Source organism: Monodon monoceros, unplaced genomic scaffold (genome assembly GCF_005190385.1).
Source record: "Monodon monoceros isolate NGI ecotype Baffin Bay Population unplaced genomic scaffold, NGI_Narwhal_1 Super_Scaffold_9, whole genome shotgun sequence".
NCBI lineage: Eukaryota > Metazoa > Chordata > Mammalia > Artiodactyla > Monodontidae > Monodon > Monodon monoceros.
Window position 1 is genome coordinate 12,387,375 of NW_021703786.1, and position 13,668 is coordinate 12,401,042.

General features: G+C 37.5%; 1 protein-coding gene across 10 annotated transcripts in view; it reads left to right on the forward strand.

Moving 5' to 3' along the window:
• MBTD1 (mbt domain containing 1) overlaps positions 1 to 12,524 on the forward strand; it is a 69,879-nt gene extending 57,355 nt beyond the window's left edge. For 9 of the 10 annotated variants that reach the window (XM_029211038.1, XM_029211037.1, XM_029211031.1 and 6 more), the window contains one exon: positions 9,276 to 10,413. In XM_029211038.1, the coding sequence (XP_029066871.1) occupies positions 9,276 to 9,394 (119 nt within the window). In that variant the 3' untranslated portion in view covers positions 9,395 to 10,413. Of the gene's footprint in view, positions 1 to 9,275 lie in introns of all 10 variants that reach the window. The other variant, XM_029211040.1, reaches the window with a different exon arrangement.
• Positions 12,525 to 13,668: the final 1,144 nt, after the last annotated feature.

The window sequence follows — 13,668 nt, forward strand, 5'->3', positions numbered from 1 at the left end:
CGGACTCTCAAGCCACTGTGCCACCAGGGAAGCCCTGTGGATGATTCTCGAAGTAATATATAAACCTTCTGAAAATCAATCCTTTTTTAAAAAATTTTTTATTAAAATAACTGTAAAAGCAGATGCTTGATGCTTACAACAGACTTGGAAACTAATAAACCCATCCTTCTTATAAACCAAAACTCTCTTTCTAGAATGATACTTGTAAGAAATTGAAGTTAAAAAAAAAAAAGAAATTCAAGTTGATAGGTAGCACAATCAGGCTTAAGAAACTCTTTTTCAATATGCTGTCTGTATTATATTTTACCTTACAATGAATGATTACTGACATTGATGCCAAAATAATATAAAATATATTGATAGCTCTGATTCTTTTAAAATCTCCCTCCCCCACCCCATAGTAAACTACAGATTTTTCTCTTCATGAAACCTGTCATGGAATATTTCATTCTGAGATAAGATTATTTTTACTTAAAGATTTTTTTAAAAGTAAAAAGTATATTAGAGGATTAAAACTAAAACACATTTTTCCAACTGACTTGCCATATGTTCAACTAAGTGCTAATCTGTCTCATTAACAACCAAGAGACTGAAACAGTGTGAAGAGTCAAATATACCTTCACACGTTTGATTATAGTTGATGTTAATTGTTTTTTCAGTGGGGACTTCTAGCAGCCACGGCAGTGGTGCTTTAGTTTCCTCCCCACATGAAACCCAAGTCAGCCTCACAATAGTGATAATCATCAGGCCTGTCTCTCACCCTCTCTTTTATATTATGGACATAAGCCTCCCACAGACCAAAAATTATTTTGCTGACTGGCTGTTTGATATTCACCTAAAAGAACTCTAGAGAACATTGCCAGACCAGGTAGATGAAAGTGACTTCCCACTTATCTGGAACTGATTAGCAAGAAGTCACGTAGCAACTTCATGTCAGTGGGCTGACCGTAGCAGACGTGATCACTAAGCTTTCTCTAAGACAGGCTGCTTTGGCTTGTCTTTTCACTTTTTATTTATTATTATTATGAGATTTCAGAATTTTCTTTGCAATGTGTCGAATTTAAGAATGCTTTTTATTACTCAGTGACTTTATGACATATATTTTTTAGGACGAATTTCTGAGCATTGTATACACAGTTCACATACCTCCTCAGTGTGACACTTACATGATTTGTTTATGGTTTATGGGGCTTAATTATTTTGAATTAATGGGCTGGGGGCATGGGAAGAAATGTGAAATTAATGAAGTGATGATATCACTATCCCAGTTTTTAGTGACATTTAACATTATCAGATTTCTGGATTAGCTGAAGAAATGAATTTAGCTAAAAATATAATTTGTTCTTTAACATTTTAATAGCTCTTAATATTATGACATCATCTCTAATGCCTTTATTTTTTAAAATTTATTTATTTTATTTATTTTTGGCCACGTCGGGTCTTCAGTGCCGTGCGCGGGCTTTCTCTAGTTGTGGCGAGCAGGGGGCTACTCTTCGTTGCGGTGCGCGGGCTTTTCATTGTGGTGGCTTCTCTTGTTGTGGATCACAGGCTCTAGGCGTGCAGCCTTCAGTAGTTGTGGCACACGGGCTCAGTAGTTGTGGCTCGCGGGCTCTAGAGCATAGGCTCAGTAGTTGTGGCGCACGGGCTTACTTGCTACACGGCATGTGGGATCTTCCCGGACCAGGGATCGAACCCATGGCCCCTGCATTGGCAGGTGGATTCTTAACCACTGTGCCACCAGGCAAGTCCCTCTAATGCCTTTAAATTGTCCTTTGGACATAGAAAAGAAAAGAACTAGGGACTCTCAGTCCCTTATTAGAAATCCTAGAGACCAAATGTGTTTTGGAATTTAGAATTTTTTGGATTTTAGAAAAGAAGTACAGTGTGTGTAGCATATATTGTGTAACACTCCTTGCAGACTCTGCAGCATTTTGTTTTTTTTTATTTTTTATTTTTTTTTGCGGTACGCGGGCCTCTCACTGCTGTGGCCTCTCCCATTGCAGAGCACAGGCTCCGGACGCACAGGCTCAGCGGCCATGCCATGACTCACGAGCCCAGCCGCTCCGCGGCATGTGGGATCCTCCCAGACCGGGGCACGAACTCATGTCCCCTGCATCGGCAGGCGGACTCTCAACCACTGCGCCACCAGGGAAGCCCCATCTGCAGCATTTTTTGAAGCAAAATATATATAAATAGTTACATTTAATGGGCCAAATAAAGATTATAAATAGTATCACCAAGTGAGGTCTGATTTTGTTGCCAAAGTTTTGCCAAAAAAAAACCTTTGAATTTTGGAACTGAGGATAAGGAATTGTAGTGCTTTGTGAATGAAGAAGCAGTCTTCATTGTAAGGACACTGTTCCTTTTATTTTTTCACATTACTCAGCAAATAATTTATTAGAAATTTTTTCCACAAAACTTTACCCAGCAGAATAAGAAAGAAGTTGGGGTCCAGGAACCTAAGTCATCCATTGCATGCAGATTTATATCAGTCAGGCCACAAAACCTTTTATTTGTTTTTAAGTTTGTCTACAGATTATTATGTTCCGGCTCTGTTGTTTCATCTTATGGCTCTTTGGTCTTTTTGTACCTAAAATCATCCATCAGTGTGTTCTTTGTTAGGGCTTATTTTTTACAGAACTAGACAGTTGATTGGCTTTCTCTAGTTGCGGCGAACAGGGGACTGCTCTTCATTGCAGTGCGCGGGTTCTAGCCTGTTTTTTAATTAGCTGTGTTCATGCTGCAGAGGGATAACTACTAATTAGTGCTTCTGAAAAATGAGGGTGATGTTCTGTCGAGGGAATCATATAGACTGTTGTGTGCGCATGATCTGTCCAATCTGAAAAGCCTTTTTTTCCTCAAGGCTTAGTAATTCTAGAGCAGGAAAACCAGCACTAATTTCTGTACCATCTTCAGGGGCTATTGTAAGTAGTAGAGAGTTGGAGATTCTCCTTGCATTTTTACCTCCAAGCGTGTAGTACATTAGACTTTTTCGTCTAAATGAATGCTGCAAGTGATTTTGGTTTGGCAGTTGAGAGTTGAATGTGTACTCACAGGAGCTTGGTTTCCAGATCATTTTACATAAGAATATTGTCTAACTTAGATTTGTCTTTTAGTTCTGATTTTGCAAAGGATAATTTCTGATTGCTCTTGCCTGAGTCATTTGTAAACTCTGGAAGAAAACAGATATAATTTATAGTCACAAAGATATGTAAGTATCCTTCAGCTTTCAATCAAATTAATGCAGTATGCTTGGTTGTTCAGTATTTGCAAAGCTTATTTTTTTGTTGTTGGTAAAAGCATTGTGTAAGTCTTTGAAAGCTTATGTGTGCTTATGAAACCGTAACCAAAGGGTGTTTCAAAAGAAATTAGGTTGCTAAAGAACCTGCAGGCAACAAACATTTAAATTTTAGAACTGCTTTTCAGAATAAGAATTATAATTGTTTTCTAAAAGAGTGAATTATAAACCAAAAGTTAGGGGAGCACATTTCATATCAGTAAAATCCTGCCACTCATATAATTCATTAATTAAACTGTTTGATTTCTCCCTGAAGGACAGTGTTTGTTTGGGCTTATATGGGCAGTGAAATGCCTACAAGTAGGGTTTTAAAACCCTCTCTGCCATTGGATTGTCAGTCCCCCTCAAACTAAAATTTTTTTGAAGGTAATTAGCCAGCTGTTCTCCACACTGGATGCTCTCTGTAGTTCATTTTGCTTTGTTTTGTTTTAAATTGATTAGAGAGTCAAGAACCAGGATTACCAGACTCTGAGAGACTAGAAATAATCTCCCCCATCATCCACTCCCCAGCGCGCGCACACACACACACACACACACACACACACACACACACACACACACACCTTGTTTTCGGAAATACAAACCTTGCATAGTTGGTTCTCTTTTCAGAGTATCCTGTGCAGCACACCTTTCCTAGTTATGATGCAGTTTTCTTACCACACATGTAAGTAAAAGCTTACTTTAGTTTAACTTGATATTTAGAGAGGAAGATGCCAATTGGGAAGAAGCCTGTCAGTTTGTCGAGCCTGCCCATGACAGGTGGGGTACGGAGGAGCTTCTCTGGTGGCGAAGAGTTGACTCCCCCTCTATATCGAGCCCTTCCAGCACAGACAGCCCTGGAGGCCTTCCCACCTCCCCGCACTAGCCGAGAGTTCAGTCCCAGCCTCAAAACAGGTAATTGGTCACATCAGCACCTCAGGTACTGCAGAGGGTCAAAGTCTGGGTTAGGGTGGTGGGAGACAGAAGCGTGGTCTGGCATGACGGATGCTGACATTAAATTTTTCTTTTTCTTTCAACTAAAAAATTCATTTTCATTAGTCTTTGGTAGTCACTTCACTAAAATGAATAATCAGGGAAGGATTTTTATTTTGTTACAAGCCACTTTTGAGCTTCAAATTCAGGTAAAGCTGTGATTTCAGTTTATGGAATTGTGAGACAACTTGTACTGTTTCATGGTTTCGTTAAAATGGTTGAACGTTTTGCATTGCAGAATTCTACGTGACTTGACCTGAGGGAGAAATATGCCATAAGGGAGCAATCTGATTAATCAGATCCAAAAATGAGGCTTTGTTCATAGCATTCCATAGCGTCTCATTCAGTAGGCAGGATGTGTTTTGTATTCCTGTGTGATTTTAGTTCTGGTAGTAACATTTACCACAGTCCTAGTTGAATAACATGGATTTGGAAATATAATACCTCTATAATTTTGGTATTGAATTTGAGTGAAATTTATTTCTATAATTTCATGTTTATGTATGTACAGTGATTAAGTAAGTAAATGACATTTAATTTGAGTTGAATTGGTTAGGCTAAGCTGGTAGAGGATAAGGAAGACTGCCCTTTGTAAATGCTAAGAACAAACATGTTACCGTAGAATGTCAGAGGCTTCACTTGCATATGATCAATCTTAGACGTGAGTACAGATCAAATAGCCCCAAAGCCAAAGTTGTATCTACCTTGGCATATATTCTGCCATATCCTAACTATTGCCTTTAAACAATTTTTTATCTAATTTGCAGTCTTTAAAATGCCTTTTATATGTTGAAAACCATGATGGGACTTAGTACCTAGCTCTGTTTTCTTCTCATTCCTCTGTTTGCTAATATTTTTGCACCTGAAGTTGTCATCAGCCTTTTTTTTTCCATTTTAAAATATGTTCTTTAGCTTTTGCCTTCTTAAACAGTGTATTAGGTGATCTTGATCCTTCCTAGTCTGTTTTTCTGAAGATCACTCATATCTTTATATCTAGAGAAAATTACTATACCTCTCTTGTATAAGAAATGGATTAGGACTTCAAATGCAAGTTTATCTGCTCTTTTATGGAAATACCTTCAAATGACTAAAGAGCCTTTCAGCTTCTTTTCTTGTCTCTGTAACTTTTTCCTTTTTGTACTTGTTATTATGAAAGTTTTCTGTAACCTAAGTGATTAACTACAGACATTGTGAGCTCTGAATATGTTTGAATTTTTATTGCATTTGAGGTGTATTTTCTTTAAGCATTAGACTGATTTTGAAGGCGTGTGTCACGTTTTGTGAGAGAACTTGACTTTTAGGATTGGCAAAACCCAGGAACTTGGGAGTAGGCATACAGGATGGAACCCACAAGCCCTCCTAAGTGACTTCCCTTTCCACTAGTGTCTATTGTGTGTATCTTCTGAGCTAGGGGCACATCTTGTGGGATTTAATGTGATTTTACTGTGGTGAAACTACGTAGGGACTACATTGCTGTCTTAACTCGGAAAGCTACGGTTTGCTTAACTATTGAGAGAATTTATTATTTATGGACTTCTAACTAGGAAAATGTGATTTCTGTTAGATTGTCTTTTGAAATGTTAGTGAGTAAAGTCAGCAAAGTAACTTCTTTTTAAAAACAGAGCCAAGAAAATGCATTTGTGTAGAAAGTGACATCAGCCACAGGATCTATTTTATTTCATCCATCATTCATTGAGAATAAGGCCTGTAAAGGAGAAATGATAAGTGTGAAGATACCAGACAGGCTTTATTTTAGGTTCCTTGAAAACACTGAAACTTTGCATTAAAACATTACACATCTGAGTGACTGTTTCACCTTTATCTTGAGTTATTTTTTTTAAGAACATTGTTTCCATATTTTAACATGAGTAGAAGCATAATCCAGAACTTTGTTGTTAATAATAAGTGCAAATAGTTTCAGGATGTGCTTTAGAATTTCAATTTACTTTTCTTACATTTAAAAAAACCCAAAAAGCATCTGTTTGAATGGAACATGTTTGGTCTTGAAGCACAGTAATTCTTTTCTCATTCATTTAGCCATCTGATCATCATATAACAAGATATTGTTTTTTTTTCAAGATATTGTTTTAATCAACCTTTTATTGTGGGTACTGCACCTTTAATGAAATTTGGGGTTTTTTTCCTTTTCCATGTGTTTATTTTCATGGTGTTGTTCAAATGTCCTTAACAACGCATGTTGGTTTGACTTGAAGGATAACTGTTATATGTCTGATATCCTCCATAAAAGCATTTTTATCATATTAACTAATTTTTTTAAAGGATTTTTTAAAGAAAGTAAGCACAGTCATGTTTGCTTTACCTTTCAGCAGTCTGATTGGTATGTGTTTTGCTATTATTGTAGGCATAGTGTATTCACTTTTCAGTCTTTGGGCTATTAAATTTTTTAACACCATTACCAAAACAAGTACCAAAGTAAAATAAAATGAATTAGCGTTATTTCAAAAGATTATTCTTTTTTTTAAATTTTATTTATTTTTGACTGTGTTGGGTCTTCGTTGCTGCACGTGGGCTTCTCATTGCGGTGGCTTCTCTTGTAGCAGAGCACGGGCTCTAGTCACGCGGGCTCAGTAGTTGTGGCTCGCAGGCTCTAGAGCACAGGCTCAGTAGTTGTGGCATACAGGCTTAGTTGCTCCACGGCATGTGGGATCTTCCCGGACCCAGGCTCGAACCCGTGTCCCAGGCATTGGCAGGCGGATTCTTAACCACTGCGCCACCAGGAAAGCCCCAAAAGATTATTCTTTAAATTATTAAATAAGATGTCAAAGACCATTATTTTTGAAACTAATCTTTTGTAACTAAAATCAAGACACGAAGTATTTTTCTATCACTATTTGACTTTAAAAATAGCCATTTTAATATTGTTCCACGTGGTGTTATTGTTTCATGAAACTTAGTTGGCTTACTACTCATCTAAATACTCTGAGTCCTAATTCTCATAAATTGACCTTTTTCCCCCTGTATAAGCAGTTCCCAATTTACATTCCATATATATCTTCATCCTCTCACTCCAATTGTTATGAAAAGAGCCATAAAAAAAGAAACAAAAAAATTTCATCTTTCCTTTGGAGACAGTCCCTGCAGGAAGCAGACAGGTGGTTACTCAGTGGCTGAGCAGCCAGCCTGAGAGTCACAAGTTGTGCAGAGGGAGGCCTTAGGCTACATTGGTTCCCACTGTTAATAGCCCTTCAAGAATGCTAGTCTTATGTTACCAAGTCTCCCTACTTTTCATGGTTTTATATGAAATCTCCTGTTTCAGAATATTCAGCCAATTGAAAGAACCCCAGGGCAGAGGTGAGGGAGGGAAAAGCCCAGTTTGTGAACTCTGACTTAACAGATCTCTGTGCTGAAGAAATTGAAGAAGAAAGTTAGCATTACTCACCGTGGGATTAGATTCCAGTGAGAATATAAGCATAAAAGATCACCTGTTCTTTAAATTATTTGAAACTTTACCAACTCAATTTTGGTTAAACAGTAACTTTTTAAGAAACTCAAATACATCTCTGAGAGGTTGGCAGTTACTAAGACTAGTGTTTGTTTAACACCTAGCTGAGATCATTTTCATTTAAAAAGTAGGAAAGTAATTTTTTTGAAGGGAGGTGTTCTATAGGAAGTAGAGGGTGGGCTTCGGGGAAAGGATTTAGGGCAGCCTGAAATAACTGACTAACTGCGTTGAGGTAACTTAAGAGATGTTTATAAAAAGAGATAGGAAAATCTCAGAATTAAACAACCTAAACTTTTGCCTAAGACCAGTGCTGGGACCAGCAAAGAAAACATTCCTCTTTTTCTTCTTGCTTGTCCATGCAGTAAGAAGAGCCCTCCTGTCACTAAAAATTATGACTAGCATGACTTCAGTGACTACCAAGAAACCTAAACCCCACTGAAAATACTGGAAACTGAAAAACAGTTGTCCATAAAAATAAAGACCTATTGGAACATGACCTGTTCATAAATTGAAGATTGCCTATACTGTTGTTTGTTTTCATTAAAAAAGAAGTCTTCGGGGCTTCCCTGGTGGCGTAGTGGTTGAGAGTCCGCCTGCCAATGCAGGGGACACAGGTTCGTGCCCCGGTCCGGGAAGATCCCACATGCCGCGGAGCGGCTGGGCCTGTGAGCCATGGCCACTGAGCCTGCGCGTCTGGAGCCTGTGCTCCGCAACGGGAGAGGCCACAACAGTGAGAGGTACACGTACCGCAAAAAAAAAAAAAAAAAAAAGAAGCCTTCAGATAAGAACTCAGACAGGTAGTACGACTGTTAAGTGATCCCATTGGTAATGTTAGCTGTTTTTGTTTTTGTCTTCTTTTTTGGCCGCACTGCACAGCTTGCAGGGTCTTAGTTCCCCCATCTGGGATTGAACCCGTGCCCTTGGCATTGAAAGTGCAGAGTCCTAACCACTGGACCACCAGGGAATTCCCAAAGTTAGCTGTTTTTTATACCAAGGATTTTCGTGTTGCTGGTGTCAATCAATTTTTATTTTACCTAAAATGATTACTTAAGTTTTTCTTGATTTTAGTTTTAATACAGGTGTTTAATATTATCACATTTATATCTTTTTTATGAAGAGAGTCTTTAGGTACTCCTTGGAGAGAATAACATGTTAACGTCATTTGTTGTGTTACTTATTATTCAGAACTATCCAAGAAATATGCTGTTTATGTAGACATTGACATAAAAGTGAATACTTAATCATGAGAAAACTTCTAATCATTCTAGTCAAATTAGTGATCACTGTTACCTTCAACGTTTCATTGACAGTGTCCATTTGTGCAGTGTCCATTTTGCAGTATTGTTCCTTTTTGGAACTCTTCTTAACTATGAATATACTTTGAAAATGAAAATTAATTAAATGCTCTTCCTTCGGGGGGGTTAGTTTTAAGAGTTATTGAAGACATGAAGAAGTCTTATTAACTGTGAAGCTGGTGGAACATGAAGCAATCTGAATATTCTAGAAAGACTTAATAACATCTTGTACATTTATTTCTTACAGTGACTACATTGCAGCTGAAGGAGGAGTTGATAGATGGAGAGGATTATAATTTCCTCCAAGGAGCATCTGATCAGGAAAGCAATGGCTCTGCCAACTTCTACATCAAACAAGAGCCCTGAGGTTGCTCAGAAACTGAGGGTGGGAGGGAAAGAATTTTACACAGGACTGATTTATAATCAATCCAGCTGTACAGCGGGGCTATTCTACTGGGACATTTTGCTAAACATAGAAAATTTCAGTTCCAGATTTTTCAAGTGGGTAGGGAAACTATTTTAGCTGTGGGGGGAAATTTTTCAATTTATAAAGATGGACAATTTTTGTGTTGTATTTGAAGCTTTTGAAAGAATTTTGTAATATTTTCCAAGTTTGGATTTATGTGCATTGTTAACAAGAACTGAAATTCTAACTTTTTTGGTAAGATTAAAGTTTAGGTAGCAGGATTGAAGGAAATGATTTAAGAAGGATATAGTTGTAAATGCAAATGAACTGTCATTACAAATGAACCTTTTTGGTACCTGTTGGGAGATTTTGGGATTTTGGAAGTTAGGCCAGTCACATCTCCAGCTTCCTCTGCTGCAGAATATGCAACTGAACATCCCCCCCATCCCCGCCCCATGGAGAGCTCATCACCACATAGATCACGGAAGGGTAATTAAGTCTGCTTGTTGGCATTTTATTGCAGCCCATTTTAAATATTTGTACAGAAGTGTTTTTCATTCTGTGAAAATTTCTTTAGAGTTCTGTGTGAAACTGGAAGAACTCTGGATACTTTTATATGTTCTCTTTTAATTAAAAAATGAGTAAAATTATCCTAACACTAAAGTGTTAAACTGGAATGGTTGACAAGATATACAAGATCTCAGTCTACATGTTGAGGGGTTGGGGAAAAATGCAATATTGTCCTAAGTTTATTTTATTTTCCTTACTAAAAAATACCCCACAAAAGGGATTCTCATCAGTTCTCTGCCATTTCTCTCCATCTGTGAGCTAATACTTGGTATAACCACACCCCAAAACACATGTTCTGTATTACCAGGAGAATCAAATTAACAGTTGTTTAAAGCCAAGATAAGTTTAGATTTCAAAATCATTCCAGCTCTGCTTTTAACTATCCTGGATTTGTTAGAAAACCAATTTGAAAGAGAATTTAATTTTCTTAAAATTTAAAGACAATTCATACTAATTATATATATATAAAATTAGTATGAATTGTCTTTAACTCTATTCAGAATTAATTTTAACAGTAATAATGGATTTGGACCATTTTGAACATTCCCTATTTTAAAATTCACATGGCTTCCTTTGAAAAAAGGATATAAAGGTAAATTGGTGAAAGGTTTGCTCTCTGCATTTTTTGACTTTCTGAGTTGTGACTGAATGAGAGAGCTTTAGCATTTACCAGTGAGGTTCATAAACTAAACTCTCAGGAATTACTTGCATCTGTTCTAGAAGTGCTTCTGGGTCTTAGCCTGGCCTCTTCAGAGTGGTAATATTGACCATCTCCTCTGGAATATAGGTAGGGCTAATTAGAAATTAATCAAAATGATTAACCTCTACAGTCCTTCAGCCTATGGAATGCTTTAAAAAATGTTAATGGAAAGCCCCAGGAGACCATTTTAGGTAAGATTTTTTTTGTTTGAATTTTAAAATGCATAAAACATTAAAAACCAGCAATTTATTTTCTAAAATATTGCTCTACTTTTGGGAATAATAGCATTGGTAATATGCACAGGTTTACCTCATTCTATGCAAGAGGGGTTAATATCATAAGGTTTTATAGTTGCTACTGGAAGTAAAATTTGTTACTTTATAGTGTAAGAATGTATGGAATCGCATGTCAACATTTCTTAATACTGACTCTTTAGGGGCATAAATGCAGATCATATCAATGCCAAGTTGATTCTCATGTGTCAGATATATGTGAATTCAGCTGTTAAATTACTGGATATTTATCTTAAACAACATTACTGAGAGGGACCTACTGTAAATGTGACATCCTCACACTTCCCAAATCTTTAACTTTTAAGAATCTTCCTATAAACTTAAAGCCTGGAAGACTTCCAAAAAGCAAGGGTTACAACAATCTTTATTCTCAGGCTTAGTGAATTAAACCCAGGACTCCGATTCCATGATATGGGCACAAGAAGCCAGTTGTATCGTGTGCTCTAACAGTACCCTGGGCTTAGGGGCTCTATAGGGAACTGAATAAACCAGGAGGGATTTGATTTGGAGCCTGGTAATTAGTTCTGTGAAATGCTCATTTGTAGCCAGGTTTTATAAGCTTCCAGTTCTACAGCAAAGCCAGGCTCTGAGTGTTCTCAGATTTCCCACCTATTTATGAAGTGTTTCGTGTCTTAATCCCATGACCAACGTTAAATGTTGGTAAGGACTTCCTACCGAATAAACACAATCTGAAGCCCTCTTCATCGTTCAGACTCTAACTCCCTGCTGCCGATGAACAGAAAATGAGTTGATGCAGAGGAGATTTATGTCTTAGCCACAACTCCAAGTGTACAACTCAGTAGCCCCATTCTATTCTACGGTTCAGATGTACTGCTGACCTTGGGTTTGTTTTGTTTTTTTCCTGTTAGGATTATTTGGGGATTTTTGGTAGTTTAAACTCTTTAACCTTTTCCTTGCTGTGTATGAGGAAAGCTAAAGCTGTTATCAACTTCTTATTCTACGGATACTAACACGGGTTTTCAGTGTTTGTTTGTTTTTATTATTATTAATTTTGTGTGATGTGAATACCCTCTCCCGTCAATATTTGTATTATGGTGCTATATATTTGGTAATGATCCTTTACTATTGGGAAGGGATTTTAAAAATACTGTGATTAAACTGGGTTTCTTCCTTTGATTTTCATATTTTAAATAAAGCCACAGTCATTTATACAAAAGAAAAGTATCTGTCCCTGGGCAAATCTTTTGAGGACAGAGGTCAAAGTAAACTGCATAAGGTTTTTACATCATTTCTGTATGTATTTGATAAATAGATCAATATCTGTACAAATTTAATCTTTTATTTTCTTGGTAACTTGTGATCATTGAGAAAGTGTTTGAAACTTTCTCGTAAAGTGTATATAATGGCGTGAAAAATTCCTTTGGAGAAATTTATGTTCCTTTCATTTTTACCAAATTGCAAATTTTCAGCATGGATGTGAAAAGCATTAAAATTATAACTTTGTGTACAAGATGAAAATAATTCACTAAATTTGCCCTTTTTTACACAAAATAAAACGTTAAAGTTAAGTTATATATGAGCAATTCTTTAATATGCTTTGATATTTGAGGGATTTCCTTTTTTATTCAAAATATTGAGTGCCGCCCTTTATTTATTTTATTTTTTTTTTTTTTGGCCGCACCACGCAGCATGCAGGATCCTAGTTCCCCAACCAGGGATTGAACCTGCACCCCTTGCAGTGGAAGCACGAAGTCTTAACCATTGGACGGCCAGGGAAGTCCCTTGAGTGCCTTCTATAAGCAGTCGAAGGCACCTGGGAAAGTCAGATCAGTTCCTCCCTCACAGAACCTGTACTCTCATAAGGTAAGCCAGCACAAGTGAGGAAGAATTTACTGCTGGCTGACGAGAGGAAGAGAATATGGGTGGATATATGGCCATAGTTGCATTTGAGCCAGGATCTCACTTGGAGGGAATAGGCAAAAAACACGGGAGGGGTGAGTGTGGACCCCTTGTGGGGAAATTAAATCACTTTAGTCAGAACATGGTGTTTCAGGGTTGGCATGATTGCTAGGAGACTTTTTTTTTTTTCCAGCTCCGTTAACCTCAGCAACAAGGTTCATAGGATGTAAATGAATTATCCCAGCTTGCTCTTGCTGTTTACATTAAGAGGGAACGCAGACACCCTCCTTTATCAACAGCTGACTCTGTGGGAAATTATCCAACTTTTACTGCAGAAGCAGTTTGTAGAGAATTTTATGGATGTTAGACAGTAATGAGATGGATTGGGTATCTTTAGTAGTTAATTTCATCACTTTAGAAAAATATAACACACTCCAAGAGAGACAGAACCTAATTTCTGCCCTGCTTCCTACCTTAAATGGCTTGAAAACAGTTGCCCTAGTAAACTGGAATTCCCAGGTTGGCCTCAATTACTACCCCGAGCTTTGACATATACATTCTTCTTTAAACCCTTACGCGCCTCTTGGGAAACCAGTTTCCTAAAGTGCTTTATGCCCATGTTTTAAGAGGAACAAATGTTTCCCCAAAACAAGTAACTTTAGCACTGTGTTGTTCATCCAGCCTTGTGAGACGGGGAGAACAGCAACTATTTCCTTTCTGCAGACTCTTACTGAGGCTGGGTTTAACATCCCTTTTTGGCCTGTTAAGAATTCCAAGCCTCACAAGCAGGCCAAAGCAGGGCTTGCCTATT